Source organism: Ptychodera flava, chromosome 15, assembly GCF_041260155.1.
Source record: "Ptychodera flava strain L36383 chromosome 15, AS_Pfla_20210202, whole genome shotgun sequence".
In the NCBI taxonomy this organism is placed as follows: Eukaryota; Metazoa; Hemichordata; class Enteropneusta; family Ptychoderidae; genus Ptychodera; species Ptychodera flava.
This window is the reverse complement of record NC_091942.1, coordinates 29086795-29110210: the sequence shown is the minus strand read 5'-3', so window position 1 is coordinate 29110210 and position 23416 is coordinate 29086795. Positions and strand designations below refer to the sequence as shown.

The 23416-nt window shown below is 36.6% G+C and overlaps 1 protein-coding gene across 2 annotated transcripts; it reads left to right on the top strand.

Moving 5' to 3' along the window:
- The first annotated feature begins 936 nt into the window (after positions 1–936).
- Positions 937–20646, top strand: LOC139151819 (syntaxin-8-like). Of its 2 annotated transcripts, none has more exons than XM_070724819.1 (8): positions 937–991; positions 3619–3718; positions 4733–4827; positions 5598–5705; positions 7487–7611; positions 8744–8836; positions 15582–15683; positions 17239–20646. In XM_070724819.1, the coding sequence occupies exons 1-8, from the start codon at positions 969–971 to the stop codon at positions 17304–17306; spliced, it is 714 nt and encodes a 237-aa protein (XP_070580920.1). In that variant the 5' UTR covers positions 937–968; the 3' UTR covers positions 17307–20646. The 2 variants fall into 2 exon arrangements, with proteins under 2 accessions (XP_070580920.1, XP_070580919.1); XM_070724818.1 differs by having other exon boundaries at positions 7472–7611.
- Positions 20647–23416: the final 2770 nt, after the last annotated feature.

Genomic DNA, 23416 nt, shown 5'->3' with positions numbered 1-23416 from the left:
AAAACGAAGGTTGTGCTTCAAACTGCGCAGTTGACCATAGATACCCTCGATGGACGTGTACAATCTACACTGAAGAGTAGCGGAGTTTTTGACATGGTTGAGTTAACGCATGTGAACATTGGTGTATTATGTCATCATGGAGGTACCTCTATTGTCATATCATTGAGTTGAAAAGGACATATAGGCCTTTAGCCAAAATAACATACATCGACACAAAGTACAGTTTTAATTCACATGTTTTTCAAAATTTCTTCTGTCAAAAGTCTATACAAGACGAAAAATGGGTTAAAACCATGGTACATATAGGTATACGCACGGTTCTTCTAGGGGCGATGATATAGGCTACGGGACCTCCTGCACCCCTTCCGACGTCACTGTGCAGCATATAAAGCTTATAGTATAAGATAGGCCGATGTCGGTTATGATGCACACTTACCAGTGGTACTTTTAGGCCTGTTTCTGTCCTGTAGGCCTATGGCTACTCCATTGAACATACAGCAGCTTCAAGAATCATCGTATAATATCATATTTCTCCTAATCACACCATAAGCTTACCGATGTACCGTGATAAAGGAAAAGGTTTGCAGTGCGAGCTCAGACCAATAGGCCTATCACGACCTTGCTGCAGTACAGTAGCTCGAGGTTTTGCCTGGGTTTTTGGGTCGACCCAAAAACCCAGGCAAAACCTCGAGCTACTGTACTGCAGCAAATCACGACCCAGATCCAGATCCGACTACAGATCGCATGCCTACCTTACTGCATGGAAACGAATACATTGAATGTCTGCTTTCTGGGTGACAAATCCCGAGTTATTTTTAACATGTATTTTCCAGAACACATTTTTTTAATTCGTGTGTGATTCAATAACTTCGGTAAACTTTCCATGGGCGCGCGCCCCCCGGTCTATTTGTCATCATGACCTATCATGACTCCCCCATGATTCATTGCGGTAGGACGTACTCATCAAGATGGCGCCGGGAGGTGATGCCTGGTAAGCCAAAAATAATTACTTTCTCCGTAATTTGTCAAAAGTTCAGGTTTTTGTGTCTAGGCTGACTGTGGACAGTTTCTTTGCTACAATTCTTAGAGATGTTGGTCAGAATTTTCCGCAATTTTTTCATCTGAGCAAAATGAATGGACCACTTCCTGGTTTTTCGACACTACGACAGTCGACAGTTGTTGTTTCACGTGACGTGTTGATGACTTCAGAATCATGCATGTTGTGGAAGACACTTGATGTACACATGTATGTTGAATCTTCAAGATGTTACAGGTCCAGGATAACACGATAAAACATCCCACGAGTAGACGACGGGACACAAACAGTGCAAAATACAACAGCAAACCATGATTTAGCCCTGCGTACGATGCTGTGTGTTCCGCTACAGCTAATAGCCCCGCTCATAGCTGTAGCGGAACACACAGCATCGTACGCAGGGCTAACCATGATTGATAGGCACCTGGGCGTGGATGATCAAAACTGTATTACAATTTGCAATACAGTATTTTATGTCAGCAATCTATTGTCCTGCAAAATTGGTTTCCAGTCGATTTTCACGCTTTGTGTCCTTCGGACGAGACTGACACAAGCGTATGGCGTAAGAAGACGATGTTCACTGGGTCATAACTGAAGTTATGGTGTTGTTTTGCTGGCAAAGTAGAAGTAGTTAAAACAAAATGATTAATTGCTATGGTTTTACAAGCCTTTTGAAGAAAGAGATTACAGATCTTTTTTACTAATTTATTATCTTAGAGAGATTTATCAAGTTTTTGCCAAGCGATACTGGGATAGTAGGAAATGTTCGACGTGGGTTTCTGAAAACCTATAGTCGCAGCATGGATTGAAATAATTGAGCTGCCATCAGTCACACTCAAATGATGCCAACTGTGGCCATGTTCAAAGGCCCATGTTCTCTCGGCTATGGATAATGTACATATATGGTCACATATTGCTTGGACATGCCATAGTACATCCATGCTTACTGTTGCGACTGGAAATACTGAACATTGCAAATTACAGTCATAGTGTAATTTGTACATTAAGCAAATTTAAAATGCATGCATGCTCATATTTTCTGTGATTCTGACAAACTACAAAAAATTATTGAGAAAACAACAAAAAGCAATGCATCTTAAATAATAAGAGGGACAAACTGACTCTCTCTGCTTTTACCTTTGGTTCACCAACTGTTCATGTCAAAATTTTCAAAAGACCGTACTCGCTGATGGACACACTTTAGGCCTATATGTTGCATATGCAGAAATTACATGTTTACTCTCTGTGGTTTATCCTTGCATTCCCAATAATAATGTAATTATGTAACTTTAGTTTGAAGCAAAAATCATGGAAAAAACTGCAAAAAGCTTCCACTATGGTTATAAACCTCTCCCAACTACAAATCTGCCCTTTATCAAAAGTTATTCTGGAGCTAAAAGCACTATTCTGCCAAGTTCATGTGTCACCATCAGGCTGAGTTGGTTAAAACAAGTGAAGTATAACAAGACCCGTATGGTGCATTTTAAGGTGAAGTACTACGAATTACGTCAAAATTAAGTTGTGGTGTCATTTTCTTGAAACTTTGCACAAATATCCTTGGAAGTTATGCAAGTGCAAAAATGAAATAAAAAATGGGGGTCACCACGCTCGTTTCCATGGAAACGGACTTTAAAATGGCGTCGTTAGAAATAAATAAAAATGATATAATTCACTTAAACTAAAGAAAGCAATTATAAAACGCTAAGCAAATGAGTTAATTTTAATAAATACCAAGAATTAAGATCCATATCTATCGAACGTATAGTTTTCATGATGTTTGTGAAGAAATTTTAACATAAGTATCGATTACAAAATGACGATATCGAAATTATATCACTACATAATTTTCGAACTTTCTTCCTGTCGCTTTGAATGGTGTCGTTTTGACCAAACTTGGCGAATAAACTCCTGACATAATACCATTTAGTATACACTTTTAATAAAAGGGTGTCACCACGCTACTTTTTACAATATCTCCAGGTGAATGGGTAATTTGCGCCATGTAAATGGGAGAGAAATGTTAATTTTTCGCTCATATTGAATAAAAACCAGCTTCCTAGGGGGTCAAAATATGACAAGGTTATAGGTCACATGCATTTCTAAGACACTGGGTCAAAAAATTAGGTAAAAGCGCAATTTCAACAATGACAGGTGATGTTAAATACATGCGCTACAAAATAACCCATTTGCGGCAGGCTGGAGTTAAATCTGCGCAGAAACATTCTAAAGCGTGTGCGCGTCCGAATTCTTAACAAAAACTTGAATATTTTAAGGCCACTGAATACTTTGATACTGTAAATCTGCAAGAAGATACCATGCCAGGTAGACAAAAATTCATATAGATTTGGCTCAATACTGTCTTTTAGTTGACACATGAGGAATTGTGAAGTGTTCTGTCTTGCAGGATTAGGGTTAATAGGGCATTCTACATTCTAGCTAATTTATGGATTTATGGAAGTGTGTGGCCTACAATAATATATATTCAATCTGTCTCAACTGCATCCAGATAATCATGGCAAGATTTAAATACATGATAACCTAGTGTGCATTCACTATGTATTGTTTTCTCAACCTGATTAAAGGCTCTCTGAGTATGATAGGTGTGAAAGAAGAGCACAGGAAATCATGGAAAGTATCAATGAACGTAATAGGTTACAAAGAACGGGCAGTAGCCACTCCAAGGTAAGTACATTGTATCCCGAAGAAATATTTCCGCACGGTGCAATATTGAACAAGTCATGCACATGTAGAACACACAGAAAATGGTCTTGAATTGTTCACCGGTTAGTCTAACTGTCTGGTTAGTGACATAGCATGTATAGAAATTTCCAACCAACCACCATGGGACATACCATAGCAGTTCTCTTCTGGATTACAGTTTGATCAAAATGAAGTCAACGGCATCAGTACCAGGCTATGACTCTAGATGAAGATTCCTTTGTTGAGTCACATGAGGCTCGACATCCAGTAAATCCAATTATTGTCCAGAGTTGTAGCACTGTAGTCTATATGGAAGCCAAAAGTTCATTATGGAGAATAGGAACAGCAACATGTGGCTGCATGAGAATACTATGTGGGATCAATTAGTATGCCAATATTGATGTTTACAGTACATGTATTTGATTCGGGGCAAGTCAGATGTATAGTCTTTTAGTTTATCACTCAACCCCTTTGTTCAGAATACCATGTTATTGTATTCTGAATGCTGCTCCAGAATGCATGTTGTAAAGAAGTTTTCAATCAGGCTGATACTGGTATAGTTGCACTAGTTGGAACAATGGAACCAAAAAGAATAAAAAGGAATTTACAAGTTATGCAGGGATGGATTTTGTTCTAAAAGTATAAAAATATTTCATGTGAAAATGAACAAATATTATATCTAATCCCAAACTTTGTGCATTTTTTGTTATCCAGGATGTTAAAAAATGGGCTTCTAAACAATGAAAAATTCTCATTTTCCACTTGCTTTCTTATTTCACCAGTTACTTGGCACCTTTGTCCAAGTTATCCATCCATTCCTCAATTGCACAAACCATACTTCTGCACTTTCAGTCTGTGTGTCAATGTGCAACTGAAACTTTCAAGCTTATTGAATGTGTGCTAACATTCACTAAGCTTGCAAATCATTTCCTGTATAGTGTATGTCTATATAGTATTTTTATAGGTGTAATTTGTTGTCATTCTCTTTCCACACAGATATCAAGTGAAATTCGATTTGCGCTGAAAAACTTTTCCCAGGATCTGAACAATCTGAGACAGAACCTGATCAGAGCATCAACTTCGTACCACTTGTATCCTTTTGTGTATTGCGCTTTAAGATGAGAGGGACTTTTTGCATGTAAGAATGCCAGGGTCTACATGACACAAATTTGTAACATATATGTCATACCAGCTTATTCATGGCAAAAAATACTGTAATTTGATCGATAGAGATGTAACAATAAGAGTGCCATATGTGTGATAGAGCACAGTTAGAACACATGAATATTCTAATAGAGAAAGATCCTTTTCTTAACGTTTCACACAAGAATTTCAATATGCTGTTACGTTATAGCAAAAACCATCCCATTCAATTCATATACCACTCAGTTTTGATAAGTTCACTGCACAGAGGCACTCACTATATATCTTGGTACTGGTTAAAATCTTGTGGTATAACCGTCACCCTGGGTGGTTTATTGCTTGATGAGTGAATGACTGTCTGTACAAGTGATTTGATGATAAAAATTTCCCCAACTAATAACATACATACAAGTATAGCAAACCTTCAGCTGTTTGTACCCTGATCAGCTGTAATCTTCGCTTGTGATGTCATAGGTCATCAGGGCATCAGGGTTCAAAGGTTAAATCATCAATTGGTTCAGTGTGTGAGAAGCAATGCTGAGTTGGAAAAAATAGTGATAATGAATTAATTGGCAGAACAATAGAGAAAGATGTTTACCCAGACACATGTTTGGTTCACCTGATCTATCCTGAGAAAATTCAAAAATAATCTAAAAGCTTTACATTACACATTTTTGATGAGAAAATTATGTGCAATTATCCTTAAAATGAACTTCAGAACACAGAGAGAAGTTGAACGAAGGCAAGTTTTGTTAGATAACCTTGTTACCAAAGAGAAGCAGCTGAATGATAACTTTAAGAATGATTTACAAAGTAACATGGGAAGGTGAGTGTCACAGTTTGCATGGTAAAAATGTTAAAAACATTTATGAATCACGCTGTGTACAAAAGTATTTATCTCAACAAGTCAACTATACTACAAACAAAATGATATTACTGGCAAGCCTAGTTTTAGCTAATGGGTGGGATCAGTTGATTAAGCCAGGCTGCAAGTACCGGTACACTCTATTGATTTCCTTTATGCATAGTATAAGTAATTCAAAATGTTGTATGATAGGAGCATAATAAAATGGACAAAAAATATACATGGGTCACCATGTGCCATGTAAGAAATGAAATGCAAACCGTTCATGTTGGTTACAGTGATGTAATCCCATAGTTTTCAGTTTTGATGCAAAATTTTACACATGACAGTGCCAAGTAGGTATAAAGATGAGATGATATACACTAAAGAAAAATGTCTCCATGATAAAGTATATTGATAAAAACATATGTATTTCCTTCTACTTTTCTCAATTAAGAACATATATTCTTTCAAATAAATGTGTGGGTTTTATATATTTCAAATCTTTTGGATCATATATAAGAGGGAATTGAAGCTACATTTACAACAATGCTAAATTGTCTACAAAAATTATTTTCATGACAGGTGTAATATGGTGCTCTTTTTCATGCATTTTCTACTTTCACACATAACCTCTTCAAGCCTACTTTTTCAGATAATGTATGAATTCACCTTCCAGTTCATTGCAAGCCATCTGCTGCTTCTCTTTCTGTAATGTGTACAATGCAGTTTGTGAAAATGTGTAGTCTGGCACACATGAAAAAAGAACAACTGTCTGGTTCCTGAAGAAGTCAAAGCGGACATGATTGTTTCATATGTCACTCAGCCACTCATTCAAAGAGCAATATATGTGAAGTAGAAACCTTCATATACCCCATGTTCAATGTCACAGGTTCATTATTTTGTAAATGTTACAAAATGTTTATCAAATACGGGCTGTAATTTCTCCGACTTTGCCATAAGATAGTATGATACCATTACTCTAGTGGGAGTTGGTACCTCAGGGTGGTTTAGTACAGTCTAAAATTAGTCCTGCCGTAGTTTTCCTGTTCACAATATCCCTGTCCTCATCAAGGTTGATAAGACCAGATATTCCCTCTGTATTATTGTTCCCTCGGTAGAAAATGTCATTAGTAATTACAAGCCTTTTGATTTATGTTTGTTTTCAATGTCCTGTAACAAAGAAATCCAAAACCTAGCAGCAACTGCTGCATAACTGTTGATCGTTAGTAATTGCTTTCCAAACATGTTCAATGTGTTCTTGCACAAATGACTATTAACATCATACTCAAAATTCTTGACATGCCAAGCAAGCTAAAAATTTGCCAATCATATCTGATCTTTCAAAAAATATGCAAAAGAATGCTATAGAATTTTAACAACATCAGCTCTTGAAAGAGTGTGTGTCCATCTCATTCAGAATGCTCTGTCTAGCAAGATTCACCTCAAATATGTCAATGGCAAAGTTTCTTTATGCCCTTGCCATTAAAACAAATTCTATGTATATGTTCCATTTCATCTTTCTGTAACAATTTCTGTTGTTGCTAGTCATGAAAAGTAATGTAACAAAAATATAGGTAAAAGTTTTGTGTAAACAACGTATCATTATGTTCTTAACAACTCTGATAACACTTGTTTTGTTACAAATGCAAAGCCAGTCACTATTTTTTCAGTATTTACTGTGCCGTCGCTATGACAACTCGGTGTTGAACATCAAAATGAATGATGTTTCTACTCCAATTGCGCAGTTTTGTTTCACCCAGGACCAGCCTTCTGCACCAGGGCCCTGGCTCAAGTCGTGCCAATCCGTGGGACATGGATGAGTCTGAAGAGACAAGTACTATGACTGTATCTGACATCAGACAACAACAACAGCACATCATTGCAGGTACATCACAGCAGAGTTTCTTTATAATCCATTAATTATTCATCAACATATATATTTGTAAACTGTATCATATAAGTATTTAAGCTAGTCATGGCCAGCAATCCTGTTCTTACCATTGAAGTTTAATTATTTTTTAATATCTCATCTGTGCTCCAGACAACCTTAAGAATGTGAGAAGTTCAAGTTTAAAGCATTCATAGTGCTGAGTAGAATTTCAATACTCCACAAATATACATCCATATTAAGACTGCTGATGAGCGTTGAATAGCAGATTTATCATATCAAATGAATCAGATGGAAGAGAGTTTGATTTGCAAGCCAACCAAATATTGAGCACATATTCAGTTTGATGGTTATAGATGTACCCCCCTAATGTCATTGCTGTTTGATAAAACAACACTCACTCAATTGCAACATACCGTGATGCATTAGAATTTATGCACCCTAAATCTATTATCTCTAAGGCAAGCATTTGAATTTCTGACATTTCACACCTCACAGCATTATCATCAGTTTATTTGACCAGTTTTAAAGTTTCCTCCTCCCTAGAACTCTGTAAATTCCTTCTGCAAAGTTGATCTCCTTAAAAGGAAATAGAGGGAACAGTAACACGAGGATCATGTATGGGATTGCCATCAGATGTTGGCAAATTTTTGAATAATTGTAAAAAATTGCCCCCAATTTCTAGCCCATGTAAGAAACCAAATTTGCATAATACTTTTTCCTATTGAAAGGACAAATATCCATAAAATTGTTCCTTTATAATCAGAAACATATTTCAGTCCTCTGGTAAACCATAGTAAAACCATAAGCAGCACCTCTATTGTATGAAACTACATGCATGTTTGTATTTCCCATTATAATCACCTTTGAATATCATGGTATTGCTCAGTATGTCAAACCAGAGTTTATTTATTAGACTTGTTCCTTTTGAAATGGGAAACACAAACAATAGCTTTGTATGCAGTCACATGAATGTTCATTGTATGGAGGTACATGTACCTCGAAAACAGAGACACAAGATCAAACCCATTAGGCACCAAAATGTTTATCAACACTGTGACCGACATCATTTTGATCAAGATTCATTCCTCACTGATGATAATGTAACATTCGTACATTCATCCTGCAGAACAAGATCGCGGTTTAGAAGCCCTTTCCCAAGTTATTGCTCGACAAAAGCAGATGGGCGAACATATCGGCGATGAGTTGGAGGAACACAATGGTAAGTAACCACCTCTTTACATTGAAGAATGTCCTAATATGATGAAAAATTTAAGTCAGGCATCCAGCCAGTATTGTCTGTGACTTTATAATAGCTTCTAATCCCATGAAGCCAGAAAGGCATACTCCTAACTGATGTTGTCAGTTTGATTGTAATAAGGCCAGAGAAAAAAAAAATCTTGTTCATCGGATTTTTTGGACCAAGTCCCAGGAGCGGCGAGCGAAAATTTTTTTTTTTATTTTTTTTAGGCTGAAGGTAAACGCGGTTCTCTGGCATTTTTGCACAGATGCAGACAAGGCAAGATATTGTTTCCCTTTTTACCGAAATATCTCAGACAAGAAACACTGATACTGGTAACTGAATTCAATACTATATTTCCCAACAATAACATAGGCCATTACATTCACAGTTAGTGTTTGCACAACATATTCTGAGCATTTCAACATTCTCTCAGAATAAAACTGAAATGTACAGCAAATCACTGAAATTCAACAATTCAGTATTGTCCTTTAATATTGTCCTGGTGGGACCTAGCATCTGAGTTTTTTCATTTTACTTTGGCCCCATGTTTTGGCCTCTTTACCACTGTCTCTACACATTTTACACAATGGTCTAACAACACTGTACTGTGATCGGAGTGAAGTTATATAGTCATCATTCAGATCATACTTTAACATCGACGCAACCATGTGTTTTGTCATTGCCGTAAATTTTTATACTTTCGATGCAATTTTCATTCAATCGGATGCACCGTCCATCTGCTGTCACGATCTTGTTGAACAAATCGCCGAACGTAATATCAGGACAAACACTGAATAGCGTCTCTGGAACTAACTGTTGGCCATCACGTCGAATGTTGGCGATCAAATTAATACTCATGTGACATGTACTAACCTTTACAAAACGAGCAAATTTCTGGCCAAATCGACCCACTTTGCGTCGTGATTTGCCAATTCAGACGTAACAACAACGTGTTGGCGGTCAACTAAGTCCGAACACGAATGAAGTCTCATTCAAAATCCCGTGCCCGCGAAAACCCGACACAGTGTAGGGCGCCACCAGCGGCAGTACAAAAATATTTGTAGTGCGGAAGTAAGAATTTGCCGCGATCAAAAAAAAAAAAAAAATTCCAAACATGCCAAAATAAAGCGGCGATTCCGATGAACAATTTATTTTTTCTTCCTGGCCTAAGTATTAAAGTATTCTTACTCTCATATATGATGGCATTGCCAATAATCCTACATGTTTGTAATTGTGCAGACTTTATCTGAAACTGAATTTATTTCTGCTTTACAAAATGCTGTAAGTGGAATATCAAAAATGTTATCCAGAAAATTGCTATACTCCTAGCTGATGATGTCAGTTTATTTGTAGTATAAAGTATTCATACACTGATAAGCGATAGCATTGCGAGTAATCCTATGTAATTGTGTGATTTAATAAATAACAGTGAGACTCTATCTTGAATTCAACCCACTTGTGTTTTAGTTACACAACACTATAAAAGGAATATAAAAAATATTAGCTGAAAACTATGCAGGTTTTAATGATCAATAACATGCCAGAACAGGGTCATACAAGTATTCATGTTCAAAACTTTGTCAAATATACCAGTATCCTTAGTTTGGATAAGAGTTGCTTGTTGAGTAAGAGCAGATCAGATATTTACATCAGGATGGGCCCAGAATCTGTCTTTGTTCTCAGTATGTCATAAAGTTTTATGCGAATATGTTTGGTTTTGAGAATATGCACTAGATGGTGGAAGGCGCCCTCTATAGACATGTCTGCCATTCTTCATCTTTTGTTTATGATAATACTGTAGCTCTACATACGGTACTTGTGGATTCATATTCCAGTTCTGACAATTGCTTGGTGAAATTATTTTTATACAGCATAATCTTCAGATAAATGATGTATGTGAATGCTGACATTTGCCTTTGACATTTGTTTGCAACTGTCCGTAAATGTAATTATGCACTGGGGTGAACAAGCAAGTGTTAAGATTTAATCATTTTGGCCCAAAGGTACATTCTTCTGCAGAGATGTATAGTCTTATATTAATTTTTATCAGACTTTATTGAGCTCAATAATGGTACAACCTCAGCAATTCAATTCTGTCTAATACGTTCTTTCCTGTAAGAGTATAGCTTTACAGTAAGATTGGACAACAAACTTGATAGTGATAGATTTGAGAAGGAGTGAATTTACATCGAAAATAGTCAATTTACTGTCATCATCAGTATTTCCCATTCAAAATTTTACCTACAGTAAAAAGTATTACATGTACTGCCCTCAACGTCAGAAAATTGACTCATAGGGGGCGGTCACCGCTATCCTGTCTGATTGTATTGTAGCACATGAATATTTTAAAGGTCAAAGATAACATTGGCATGTACATCACTTTTGTTCACTGGGAAAAATAGAACATTGAGCCATCTTATCGTACAGCAGCTTGTGTAGATAAAGCCTACTCTTAAACTTCCAGCTTTTAAATCCAGGTTTCAATAGAGTTCTACAGCATAAATGTCATCTTTGACTATTCTACCTGCTCAATATATGAATTTTTTGCAAGTGTGTATGTGTGTGTTTCTGTGTATTATGCGTTGATTGATAGATGGATGGATAAATATTTGGTGTATACATATATTTATATACAATATATGCATATTGGTATATATTTGTATAGCAATCTACAGAGAGTGTTAAAGGATTGGCTTGTGACAGCTTCTTTATTTGGTAATATGAAAGTTTCAATATATCACAAGTACATTTTATTTACATTGATCACACACCATGAATGATGGTCAAAATGTCAATGCACATACTCATGAACCCTGTCAGAGCTCTGTCGTAAATCAGTAAAATAAAAGAGAGTTTGACCCAGATGCAGAAACTGAAGGATCAACCCGTGAATGCTGTTCTGTTTTTATTGAGGATAGTGTTGCAGGTTATAGTGGTATAATGTGACAAATTTGATGTAAATTAAGATGTGGAATATAATCAGAATACAGGGAATACTCACGCTTTGTCCTGTTGAAACCATCAATCACTTTGTAACATTGGAAATGTTTGGACATGAAGCCATGGACAAGGTATGCAGGTTTGCTTTCACATTGAAAGAAGCTGCTCGTAGACACTGGGAGACCTTCAACCCAGGTGAAAATGCCATTATTCAGATACTGTCAGCAGATTGCTACAATAGACGTGTACATCCAAGGAAGGAAAATAGGAATCATGTTTTCCCTAATGAGCCCCTGGGATGAGCCTGTGTAATTCCACTATGGAATATATATTTATATTAAAATGCTCCTTGGGGAGAATGATTAGCAAGTCAACTGAAAAGCTCAAATGTTTGAAGTCCATTCCCTCATTAGTAGCAGGCATACTGTTATGTCACTCCCCCTCCCCCCATCTTTGCTGCACAGAGTGTGGAGTATATGAAACCGTGCAAAAGTAGCGAAAAAGCTTTGAAGAAATAGTTTTGCATTGTTCAGTATCCTAGTCTCAGAATGCCCATGTTTCCTGTATTCAAACAGTTGCAAGCTGCCATTTTGGATCTCACATATCTGCAAAAAGGAGAGAGAATTTGATGCGGTAATCCAACCACTTCCATGAGTATAGCTGATTTCTTAACTTGATCCTAATGAAAAAGGATTAGGGTTAAAGTTGATGCCAGCAAGGCGTGAAATATATAATTTAAGACTTTCTCTTCAAGATATGTGTGTTGCATTAACTCCATTGACTCTTGAACACTTTCAAGCACTGAGATCATTCAATCAAGCCTAGATGCCTGGGCTGCCTTAAACTTTTAACTCCTGAAGATCAGTATGGTGCTCCTCGTAGGAGGCAACATTGTGATGTATGTGTTTCAGTGGATTTGCCTGGGATTAATGTGGACGAGACATCCAATATCCTTGGGCCAAGGAGTGCTGACATATTTTGTGGACAGAATTAGTATTGTAAAAGCTGGCGTGGTTTGAACAGCTGACATTCTTAACCGGGCTGCATTGGCTGTGCTCGGATTGTACCCGCAGCAGGTCAGGCTTAAATTAGCACACATCGTTAATGAAAAGTGTCAGTTTTCCCACATTCTGCAGCATCTAAATGCATTTCCAAATGACATGGGCATTGGTTCCTGCTGACTCAATTGCCAAGTTGATGCTGTGCAGTGAATTTCATGCATGCTTCTGTTCTAAAGCTGGCTGGTCAAAACCTTGATGCTGCTTTTATCAGCATTTTACAGGCCAACTTAACCTCAAATAGACAAAGAGACACAACTTTACGCAAATATCGGTGTACTTTTAGCCTTAAAATCTGACTCTTTTCAATGAAAAATATGAAAAAATGAGAAGATAGCAGAAATTAAAAGAGAAAAATTAGATATACCAGTAAAGATACAGACAGCTTTACAATAAGATAAAAGTTCATGCGTAATAAAATACTGACATTTTCCATACTGAAATATGAAAATATAAGTAAAGCCTTGTATAACGCAGGTTAAGTATATGCAAATCAAATGAAGAAATTTTAATCAGGACAGTTTTCATTGGGCAATGATTGCTTTCTGTGGTGATGCAATAGAGCTTGATTCTTGCCAAAGCTTTGATACTGGAGATGAATTACTCTTGCACCAATAATCCACACCAATTTTTTCTGTCTTCACAAGCGAGTCCTTGATACTTTTTGATTGTGTCAGCTTCAATCTGAGTTAATCAAGACCAGGTCATTGGGGCAATCACCGGGGTTTCTGAAAGGCTGTCTGATTAGCGTGGCTGATGTTATTAGGTGCAGCATTTTTTTTTTAGATCCAGCGCATAGCAGGCATTTCAGGATGACTGCACTGATCTTGATTTCCTGGCAGGACGCTGAAGTGACTCCAAGCATGCAGAGTGAACATACCGTATAAAATCAAAATATCAACCTCCATGATTGCTGAACTTTCCTTTCAGTCACGCATAAAGAACCAAATCTGAAATTCAAAGTGTCGTACATATGCTGTATATTATGTTTGAAATGTCCAACAGAGACTAGAAAGCAGTGGTGAGCAGAAACACTGGGTTTCTTCCATTGCGTGGAAATATTTAAAAAAAAAAATTTATTTCAAACTTGTCACCCATTAATTAATTACATACTATCAGTATGGCATCTTTTAAAAAAATATTTACTTTAGCCACTCTGAGTTATTATGTGAACATTAGATTTTTATCTCAACAAGGCAACCTATACATTACCTATTTTAGAATCTTGGTATTTTTATGTGTGTGTGTGTGTGTGAGAGAGAGATGGTGACAATACAGAAAAGTAAAGACAGATTTAGAGATACAGGAGAGACAGACAGATAAACATATAGACAAGAGAGAGAGAGAGAGAGAGAGAGAGAGAGAGAGAGAGAGAGTATATTTATCAGTCACCATCTGAAAACAACAGGGAACTTTGGCAGATGTTACACTGTCCTGAAAGTCCGACACTCATGTCTTGGAGATTGTTTGTCAAATTAATAGCCTTGGTGTCGCAACCTTAACACCCTCTTCTTAACCCTTTCAGCACCATCGTTTGGTACAACCCCTGTTGTTTACCCTCATGTACCAGGATCTGTATACTGTGAATTAGGGTTAAAGGGTTACTGCTCATCTTCACGTCAGAGACGTGTGCTGGCAGACACGCTTTTGTTTACCCCGGTGGAGAACCCACACATGCAAGTGCGGCCATATTTACAGTACCACAAGTATCGTTTCTTGTCATTGAGTGTTAGCAGTAATTTACACAAATGGCTTGTTCACTCCAAAGATCACCGCTTGTCATCTCAGTTGTGTGTCTTTATCATTGTAACCATAAAACAATTACTTCAAATAAATACACAAAACTTTTCACCAGCAGATGTTTTATTTTCCCCCACATTTTGTTAGAATGATCTTTCACCTGCTACAGTTGGAAAAAAATCCCAGTGTTTTTATAAATATAAAAGTAAATTAGACACTTCACATGTGGGAATGCAGTCCTCAACACTTTTCAGTGTTCAACTTCTTAAAATAAATGACTGGTACTCTTACACTAACATGTATATTGGCATGGTGCCACAGTAAGTGATGAATTTGAAATTTCTAATATTGAAAGCTATGCTTTGGTGTCACCTTTGGCATCTTCTTTTATGTTTATATGGATACATTACATCTTAATGTACTACGCGCCTCAAAATTGAAAGTCTTAAACATTTGCTCAAACTTTCATAAAAAAATAAAGAATAAAAGTGACAGGTCACTCTGCAAAGTTTGGTACTAGGAAAACAAACTACTCAATAATTACTGACAGTTCCAGTGTTTACATGTATAGGGAAAAATGAAATATTCTATTTTCACAAAGCCGGTTAAAACTTCAGTTACACCTGAGCTTCAAAATGAGCCCCCACGAGTGGTAATTCAAAAGAGTACTGTAGAAGTTTTAAGAGTTGGAATATCTGTCCCCAAGACGTTCTAACTTCATCAAAGGATTTGCCAGTCTGATTTGGGGTGGGGTGGGGGGTGAGGGGTTGAGAGACTGGTGTAAAATTTCAGTTTTGACAAAAATATTTTTCATATGTATTTTCATCACCATAAAACTTAGGAGATAAACAAAAATCTGATTTTCATGTAAGTTTTCATTCACTGTAATGTGAAATAACTGAACATCTAGAGCTTCTTTTACGCTTATTTTGTTGGTTGTTTGTCAGAACTCTCCCGCACTTATATGTTCTACCATTTCATTTTAGAAATTATTGATGATCTCACGGGACAGATGGGCCGGGCAGATCAAAAACTCCTCAAGGAAACCAAGCATATCAAGAAAATTGACAAGAAAAGTGGAAGTTGTGGTAAGCTCATCTTTGCAGCTGTATTCTCTGCATATATGATCAAAGTTATCATTATAAATCTGTCATTGAGAATAATAGATTTTGAGTGTGCTGAAAAAGCCATAGGGAACACCTGTTCTATTACATTGACTATTTACAGGTGCCCCAACCACAGTACCTTTTGTGGATGCCTCTGCAATTTACCTTTGGGACAGTTTCAAGGAACCTGTTGGACACTTACCATGATTCGTTTCATGCTGCTTACATATAGTTGCACAGGCTGTTAGAAGCATGTCTTAGATCATGCTCCACACTGGCAGTGGAAATTGGATGAAAAATTTCTCTCACATTGCCCAGTCACTATTCAATGTCATATGATGCCCCAGTCATGAATGCAAGATGTATAATAAAAACGTTATTACAAAAATACCACAAAGTATGCATTTGGACATTGGCACTACATGTCACCTGCACTGATATCCCTGCGCTATGATCACATTGAGCATAGTGCTCAATGATAACAGTTGATATTTTTCCAGGAAAACTTTGTCACAATACACTGATCACATGACTTGTAAAGCAAGAAGCCAATGGCAATTCATCCCAAATTGCCCTGCTTCTGTGTAGCTGAATCCAATTATCTGATCACCAGAGTACAAACGTAAAGGTCTGTATTTGACCCGCATATCATGGTGGTCGGTAGAGTGGGATCAAGTGTGTTTAAACAGAAAACCAATTGTACTTCCTGCTAGGAAGGCAGTTTTAGATTACCCTGCTGAGTGGGTATCACTGTTCTGTGGCAGGATGTTTCAGCGTTCAGAAATTGTTTCCCCATTTGGAGAGCTAGGTGAAGTGGAAGTTTACGGTAGAGTGGGTCGGAGAATTCCATGTATACTGAACCTTGGCTGTATCGGGGAGTTTACATTCCTAATCAGTGCTCTGCCAGTGCTTTTGCAAGTGTAATCCGATTTCAGCCTGTCAGTTACACTTTAACAGTTGTGACAAGGAGCCAGTATTCAATGTCAGATTGAAAGCAATAACAACTTTGTTTCCTCTGATAAGATTACCAATTACCATGTGTAATAACACTGAAACTGTTTTGTAAATGATGCAAAGATGTTAAAGCTTGCATGATATTTGTACATGTACTAGCGTGTAAGGAAATACAATGTATAATACACAAACTATTCAAAAATGTACGTTTGTTTACAAGTCGTAACTCTTGTGGCGTAAATGTTCTTGCATATGTTTAAAAAACACCAAAAAAGACTAGAGATAACAGTGCGAGCTAGTTGAGAAACAAATTATATCATCTGTCAGTTTTTTGTGTGAGGAAATGATTTTATCAAACTGGTGTGGTGTGTCATCAACTTTTATACTCAGAAGTTCAAGTCAGATTGTTTGGAGGCCGGCAAGCGGGATTTTCCAGATGATAAGTAATTTCATGTACACATCAATTATATGATAGTTGTTTCTCAAATCAAGGATGAATACACATTACAAAAGGTAATTCTACCATTCTCATCTGATAACAGTGCCTAATGTTGTCTTTTTCTTTTGTATATTACTTTTCCAGTGATGATGGTGATAATTGTTGTCCTTCTGATCGCCATTGTTGTGGTAGCAGTTGTTCCATTCAAGTAGTTAATGAAGAATCACAGAATTTGAAAGTATGTTGTATGTATAACAGTAACTGTAAGCGTGAATGTTGATCTGTGTGAAATACGGACATGGTGTGGTCAGCACCTGCCATTCAGAGACCTAGGTGAATATACTTCTGTAACGAAATTTATTTTGTCATCTCATGTACAGATCACGGCTGTTTTGTTATTAAAGAGACTGCCTCAGGGTGTATGTATATGTGTATTTAAGTTAAAGGAATTCAGTCACCTGTATTTAGAGTAGCCAATCACTGATTTTCTCTTGGATGGCCATTTAAAAAAAGTGCGCCACCGATACTGTATAGTGCTAATGCTCTCCTACAAGATAACATGGTTGACATGTTCCTTTTACCATATTTGGATATATGCAAATTTGCAGTGGCTGAGTAACTTTAAGTCATACTGGGATGTGTTCTGTAATATATGACTACACCATAGCCTGGCAATATGTAAATATTTGCTACAAATTATGGATCACAAGAAACAGTAAAGTTTGTTTTTAGCATTACGACACACAAGATTCCCAATGACAAAAACCACCTTTTCTTGAACATATACTATCCAGGATTTATACTAAGGCTAGCATGCTTCCAAGTTTACTTGTGTCTTTTCAGATATAGTTTCATTTGTTGTCATTAGTAAACAAGACAGAATCATGTTATCTAGGAAGCTGTTTATAATTTTCCATGGAAGAGATTATTTTGTAGTCATTGGTATTGTCATGGTTTACAGTCAGGGTTGTTAGATTATGCCAGGGATCAAATAGTGCAGATACTTTAAAAAGAAAAAATGAATTTTGTAAAGAAGCTATTGAAGTGTAATACTGTTTTCTTACAATGCGGGTTATTTGAAATCAGGATGTAATTTCAAGAAAGTTTTATAAGATGCTATCAACAGTGTTTATGCCTTATACATATAGAAGTGTTCACTGATATGGTAGACTACTTTAGTCTTTACCAAGCACATGTCGAATTGGCACACATGCGGAACAGTAGGCTACAATTCCTACTTGTTCAGGGGTACTGTCAATGGTGAACAAATACAAACATACTCCCTAAGATTGTACTACAGCTGAGCATGGGCTCAGTATGTCGCTAAAGTAAATTAAGGTGTTGTTTTGTCACTGTGCAACCCACATTGTATTTATTTGAAGAGGAAGACATGTAAAGTTTACATTTCAAAGTGGCCAGATGTATAACCGAAGTTCTGATGGAAAGAGTCAGTGCAGATTCACCGCTTGCCCAGTTTACAATCTGTTTTCATTGCGCGATGATCACGTTTTTGTCATTTTACTTTCCTATTGTAATGTGCAATCCTCAAATAATCACGACGTAAAAGTAGGTGGTAGGTGTGTCCTCTTACTTTAAACCAGTCAACTTTTCACCTTTTCTGAAATGTTGCTGAAATTGTCATTAGCACCTTCCAGGCCAGTGATTGTATGTACTCTGTATAAAACCTGTGCTTTGCTGTGTTTGTCAGGGTTTCTGCAAGGCTGTACAGTGTGATGTCAGTGTACAATATGACATACAAGTTGCAGTGCTGGAGATTTAGCTGCAGAGAAGCAAACTCCAATGTTAAAGCATGTGGTAATTGCACAATTTTGATATTCATCCATAATTTTCTATACTAGTATTTCAAGGAGCACAGATAGAAGGCATATTGTTCTTCAGGCAAGGGAGCTCTGCATAAACACTTGAAGCTAGCCATACATGCTCATCTGCATATCTGAATGATTAGGACAGCAAGAACACCAAAACACCTGCTCAGGCAGCTAGACCAAGCATATTTGGCCATTATCATGAGTTTATATGTACATATATAAGGAATTGGTTCACATGTATCTATCTTGCCTCTTTCACCATATATGGATGTATGTAAATTTGCTGTGATTGAGTAACTTGACCAATGATTGAAGGGAGTGATGTCATCCTTGACCTACAGTGAGCACAGCTTATTTCTCTTTTCACAAAAGTTTGAATTCTGGTGAATGTTTGTTTTTTAGCTTGTGATATCACCAGGTAAAAATTTACAATTTAAGTTCAAAACAAGTGAGAACATGAGTGTTATTTTGATATTTCAAAAATAAACATCTCTATGATGATTGATGGGCATAGAAGGATGGCTTTCTCAAATCAAGGCAGACTTTATTGGGGATAGTAGGTTCAGCCAAAGTTTGATGAACTTTCACTCAAAATTAATCTGGCCCTTGTGAACTCTAACCCTTTGGGAGAAAGTAGATTAATAATCCCTGCGGTAAAGTTACAGATTTTCAGTTTGGTAGTGGGGAGTGGTGGACTGTTTTCAGAAAACAAGAAGATTCAAGTCATTTCTGAATCAAAGCTTGTTTGCGGCCATTTTCAAAATTAGAAAATATGGAATTCACAGCTTTGCTTTAATGAAAAACAACAAAGTGAATGGCAAGCATTCAGATTTTCAAAATATTGGTAAGTCCTGGACAGTTGAACTGCTGAATAACAGTATTTTCAGTGACTTTAATTTTCCTGTTAATTCTCAAAAATATGAGTAAAAATCTTTATTTTCATTTTGAAGGTACTCAGCACTTCAAACAAGCTATGTCATTTTTAGTACACCCAGGCTTTCAAGTCATGGATTTGATTGTACTTGCACAAGTATTTTTATAATTTCATTGACGTTTCGTAATAAATATGCTTTTTGGAAACTTTGTTGCATGTGGTATGCAATAAAGATTACAGAACATTTGCCTGATTTATCTGCAATACTTCAAAAAATGTGTTTTTCTGCTATACATTTTGATTTCCATAGTTGTCAAATGGGGCATAGATTTAAAAAAACGACAACAGCTGCAGATTTTGAGAATATGATTCTGTTCAAGCAAACACATACATTTTCATCTTTACCTTACTGTTAAGTATTAGCCATGCAAGCATAGCTCATTGTGTACAACATGTTACTGTTGACGAATAAATTCTAGGCTAGACTAATTCATTTCTCAACAGTATCATACTGTTTTGTGGTACTTGCAAAAAAGTCTGTGTTTCTTTAAGAAGTTCAACACTAGCCTTTACAACAATTTTTGAAGTGCTGTAAGAAAATATGTTTCAAACAGAATGAAAATATTATATCAAAGGTTACAGCTGTGGGGCTTTTTAATAGGTCAATTTGATTGAGTGGTGTTGTAGATTAGGTTAGGGGGTCTGTGGATTAAAGTCACAAGACTAGAGAGCCTTTTGGCTTCAATTCACTTGGATGCAGTGTGCAACGTGATCCCTCACATCATGTCGTCACCATCGGCTGAACATAATTTCAAAATAAAGATGTGTAGACACTTCAGAAGATACAAATTCCATGGGAAGAGTAGTGTCATCTTTTGACCTGGCTGGACTTTGTGACCTGGACAGAGCTGTATTCAGATTAACGCAGTCGGGCATTTTTCACTGCGGAGGTCTGTGTATAGCCAGGGGAAAGAAATCTGGAAAAAAGGCAGGTGTGTGTGGGATTAGAGTCTGATTTGCCGTTGTACATTGTGAATTCTCTGTTGTGATAGAAGCCAGATTACAGAAATCCCTTAATTCCGAGTGTTATTACTGAACGCGGCCCCAGAGAAATTGAGCAAATCCCCTTGTCACTGCAATCTTTAGAGGTGTAAAATAGTTCATTAAGGTCACGAAGGGAAGAATACAAACTAGCCACTTGAAAATGCATCAGTGTTGCCGACGTGATAGCAATTTCTTTGCCACTGTAATCTTGCTCCAGTGAAAGGGGGAAAAAATTGTGAGTCTATAGGATACAGATTGTATAGAAAGTGTAGCTTTTTTCTTCTTTTCTGAAGTGTCCAATCAAGAGTATTACATTAGTGTTTGTGAGATTTTTCCCATTCTGCCTCATGCTGTTTTGAGTGGTGCCGACATGTATTGTGATTTCTATATTATGTTGCATCGCTGTGAGCTATTGCAGCAAATTGAGTTTGATGCACAAGTGGTGTGTGTTGGTGTGTGGGGGTCAGAAAACACAGCAAACATACACACTTTTGGAGGGGTAACATGATTTTTCTCTCTACCCAGTGTACTTTTTATCAATTGAATACATTTCAAATAAATAAAGTTTGATACAAAAGAAAAAACAAATACGCAATGAAAGGCAGAGTATTTATCATATTACAACATTAGGCAAATGTGTATATTTTTCCCTTTGTTCGTCCATTCTACAGATAAAACATCTTTTTTGACAAACTTATAAATTTATACACTTTCTTCGAATGTCAAAAAAAAAGCACTCTTTCATCATAAAATTTTAAAATTCATCGCATATTACATTCATTTTATGCTTGTGAAATCTTTGCTCTGACAATGAGCAGTAAAATTCATTGGTGGGTTGAGCTGTGAATGCAAAATTTTTTATTAATAATTCGACACCTAAAGGACCATGAAACCACTTGGAATATATTTATATATAATGTATAATTAAAATAGTTGTCATGTCAGCTGTGTCATATTCCTAGTATTCCCATTAGCTGGATGACTCACTATATAAATGTGACAGTGAGGATAACGGAAAACTTTTTACCATAAATCTTTCTGAACAGAGGGAAAATCTCATTACACTCAACCATTCATTTCACAAGTACACAGTAAAGTGTGTTTCCCTCTGTGCGTTCAAAAATATAAATAGAACCTACTGAACAGTACCTTTGATTTCAAGGGGGGGAAGGGGGATATTTCATTCAGCATGCATGGAGAAGCGATTGTGTTACAGTGTTTCATATCACAGCTAACTGCCTGAGACAAAGGGTGAACCACATCTGAAGATGGTATCCAGGCTGTTTGCTGTAGAACTGCAAGATCTACAATCAGTGATTTCAACATCAGCCATCATGAATCGTGTCTAATCAAGCAAGCAAGCATAGATGGTGCAGAGGAATCAGCCTATTTCACAAGCATCAGATTTTTATTCTTCAGGGGGAAAAAAGGCCAGAATTTGCTAAAAATATAAATAAGGAACTTTATTTACTCAAGCCGCTCAAAAAAACTTTTTATCAAGTTGGAAGCCACGTCTTTCCAATGTGTGACCCACATACATAAATTTAGGGAAGGGCGAATTTGCAACCAAAGGCACTGTTTGCTACTTTATTAAATTCTGTTAAAAGAGTTGAAGACTCACAAGTTTGACAAGTATACGAATTAATAACACATCACAATTTAATTTTCTGTTGAATTCCTTTTCCCCCCTTCCCGTTTCTCTGTTCAATAAACATATTGTAGATTAAAAAGTCTTTTGAAATAACATTCATATCCAATTGCCTGTATATTGTTTTAACTACAACTATATTTGGCTACATACAGTATTACAGCCCGACTGTAAACAATACACGTCAAAGACCACACAAACTGGTCTCAGTTGAACAAGCTCCCAAGCTTCATGCTATGTTGAAGGACAACCTCACAAATGTAGGTAACATAAATGACACATACAATATAAGGATATCTTGTTAGTGTTATTGTATTTTTTGTGTTTTCTTTTTCTTTTTTTTTGTAAAAGGCACCTGACAATGTAAAAGAATAGCACCAAAGCAGCTACTCAATTTGTGCTCTGAAAATACACAAGAGTATATGTATTCAGATATTCAGACATTTCCTGAAGCTGTAACTGTCCTGAAGCGCATATATATATATATATATATATATATATATATATATATATATATATATATATATATATATATATATATATATATATATATATATATATATATATATATATATTCAATGGTAATTTCCTGGGCAAAATAATTGGTTTTCTTCACATGCTTTGTATCTGGGACATAGCTTTCATTCAAAGCTCCTCATTGTAAACCATTTACAGAGTAGGGTTGGCAGTATTTGTTTGGAAAAGCAGGGTGTTCGTCCTGAAAGATTTACTCTGACCCCAAGATGCAGGGGTCTTCATAGATGGGTGGAATTTGAGTTCAGGAGCACATATGCATGGTGTTTTGTGAAAGAACACTCTGAGAAAGTCATCTATCACAGTGTGATATGACACAAACTGAATGGCCAGAACTCGTGGGTTTTCTGCACGTCGGTAAATCTGTATTTCTGACACCCCAAGTTTTGTATA

Coding starts and splice junctions, on each gene's coding strand:
- LOC139151819 (XM_070724818.1), top strand. CDS start 969: ATGGCGCCGGGAGGTGATGCCTG. Junction 3,719..4,732: donor CGGGCAGTAGCCACTCCAAG/GTAAGTACATTG, acceptor CTTTCCACACAG/ATATCAAGTGAAATTCGATT. Junction 8,837..15,581: donor TGAGTTGGAGGAACACAATG/GTAAGTAACCAC, acceptor ATTTCATTTTAG/AAATTATTGATGATCTCACG.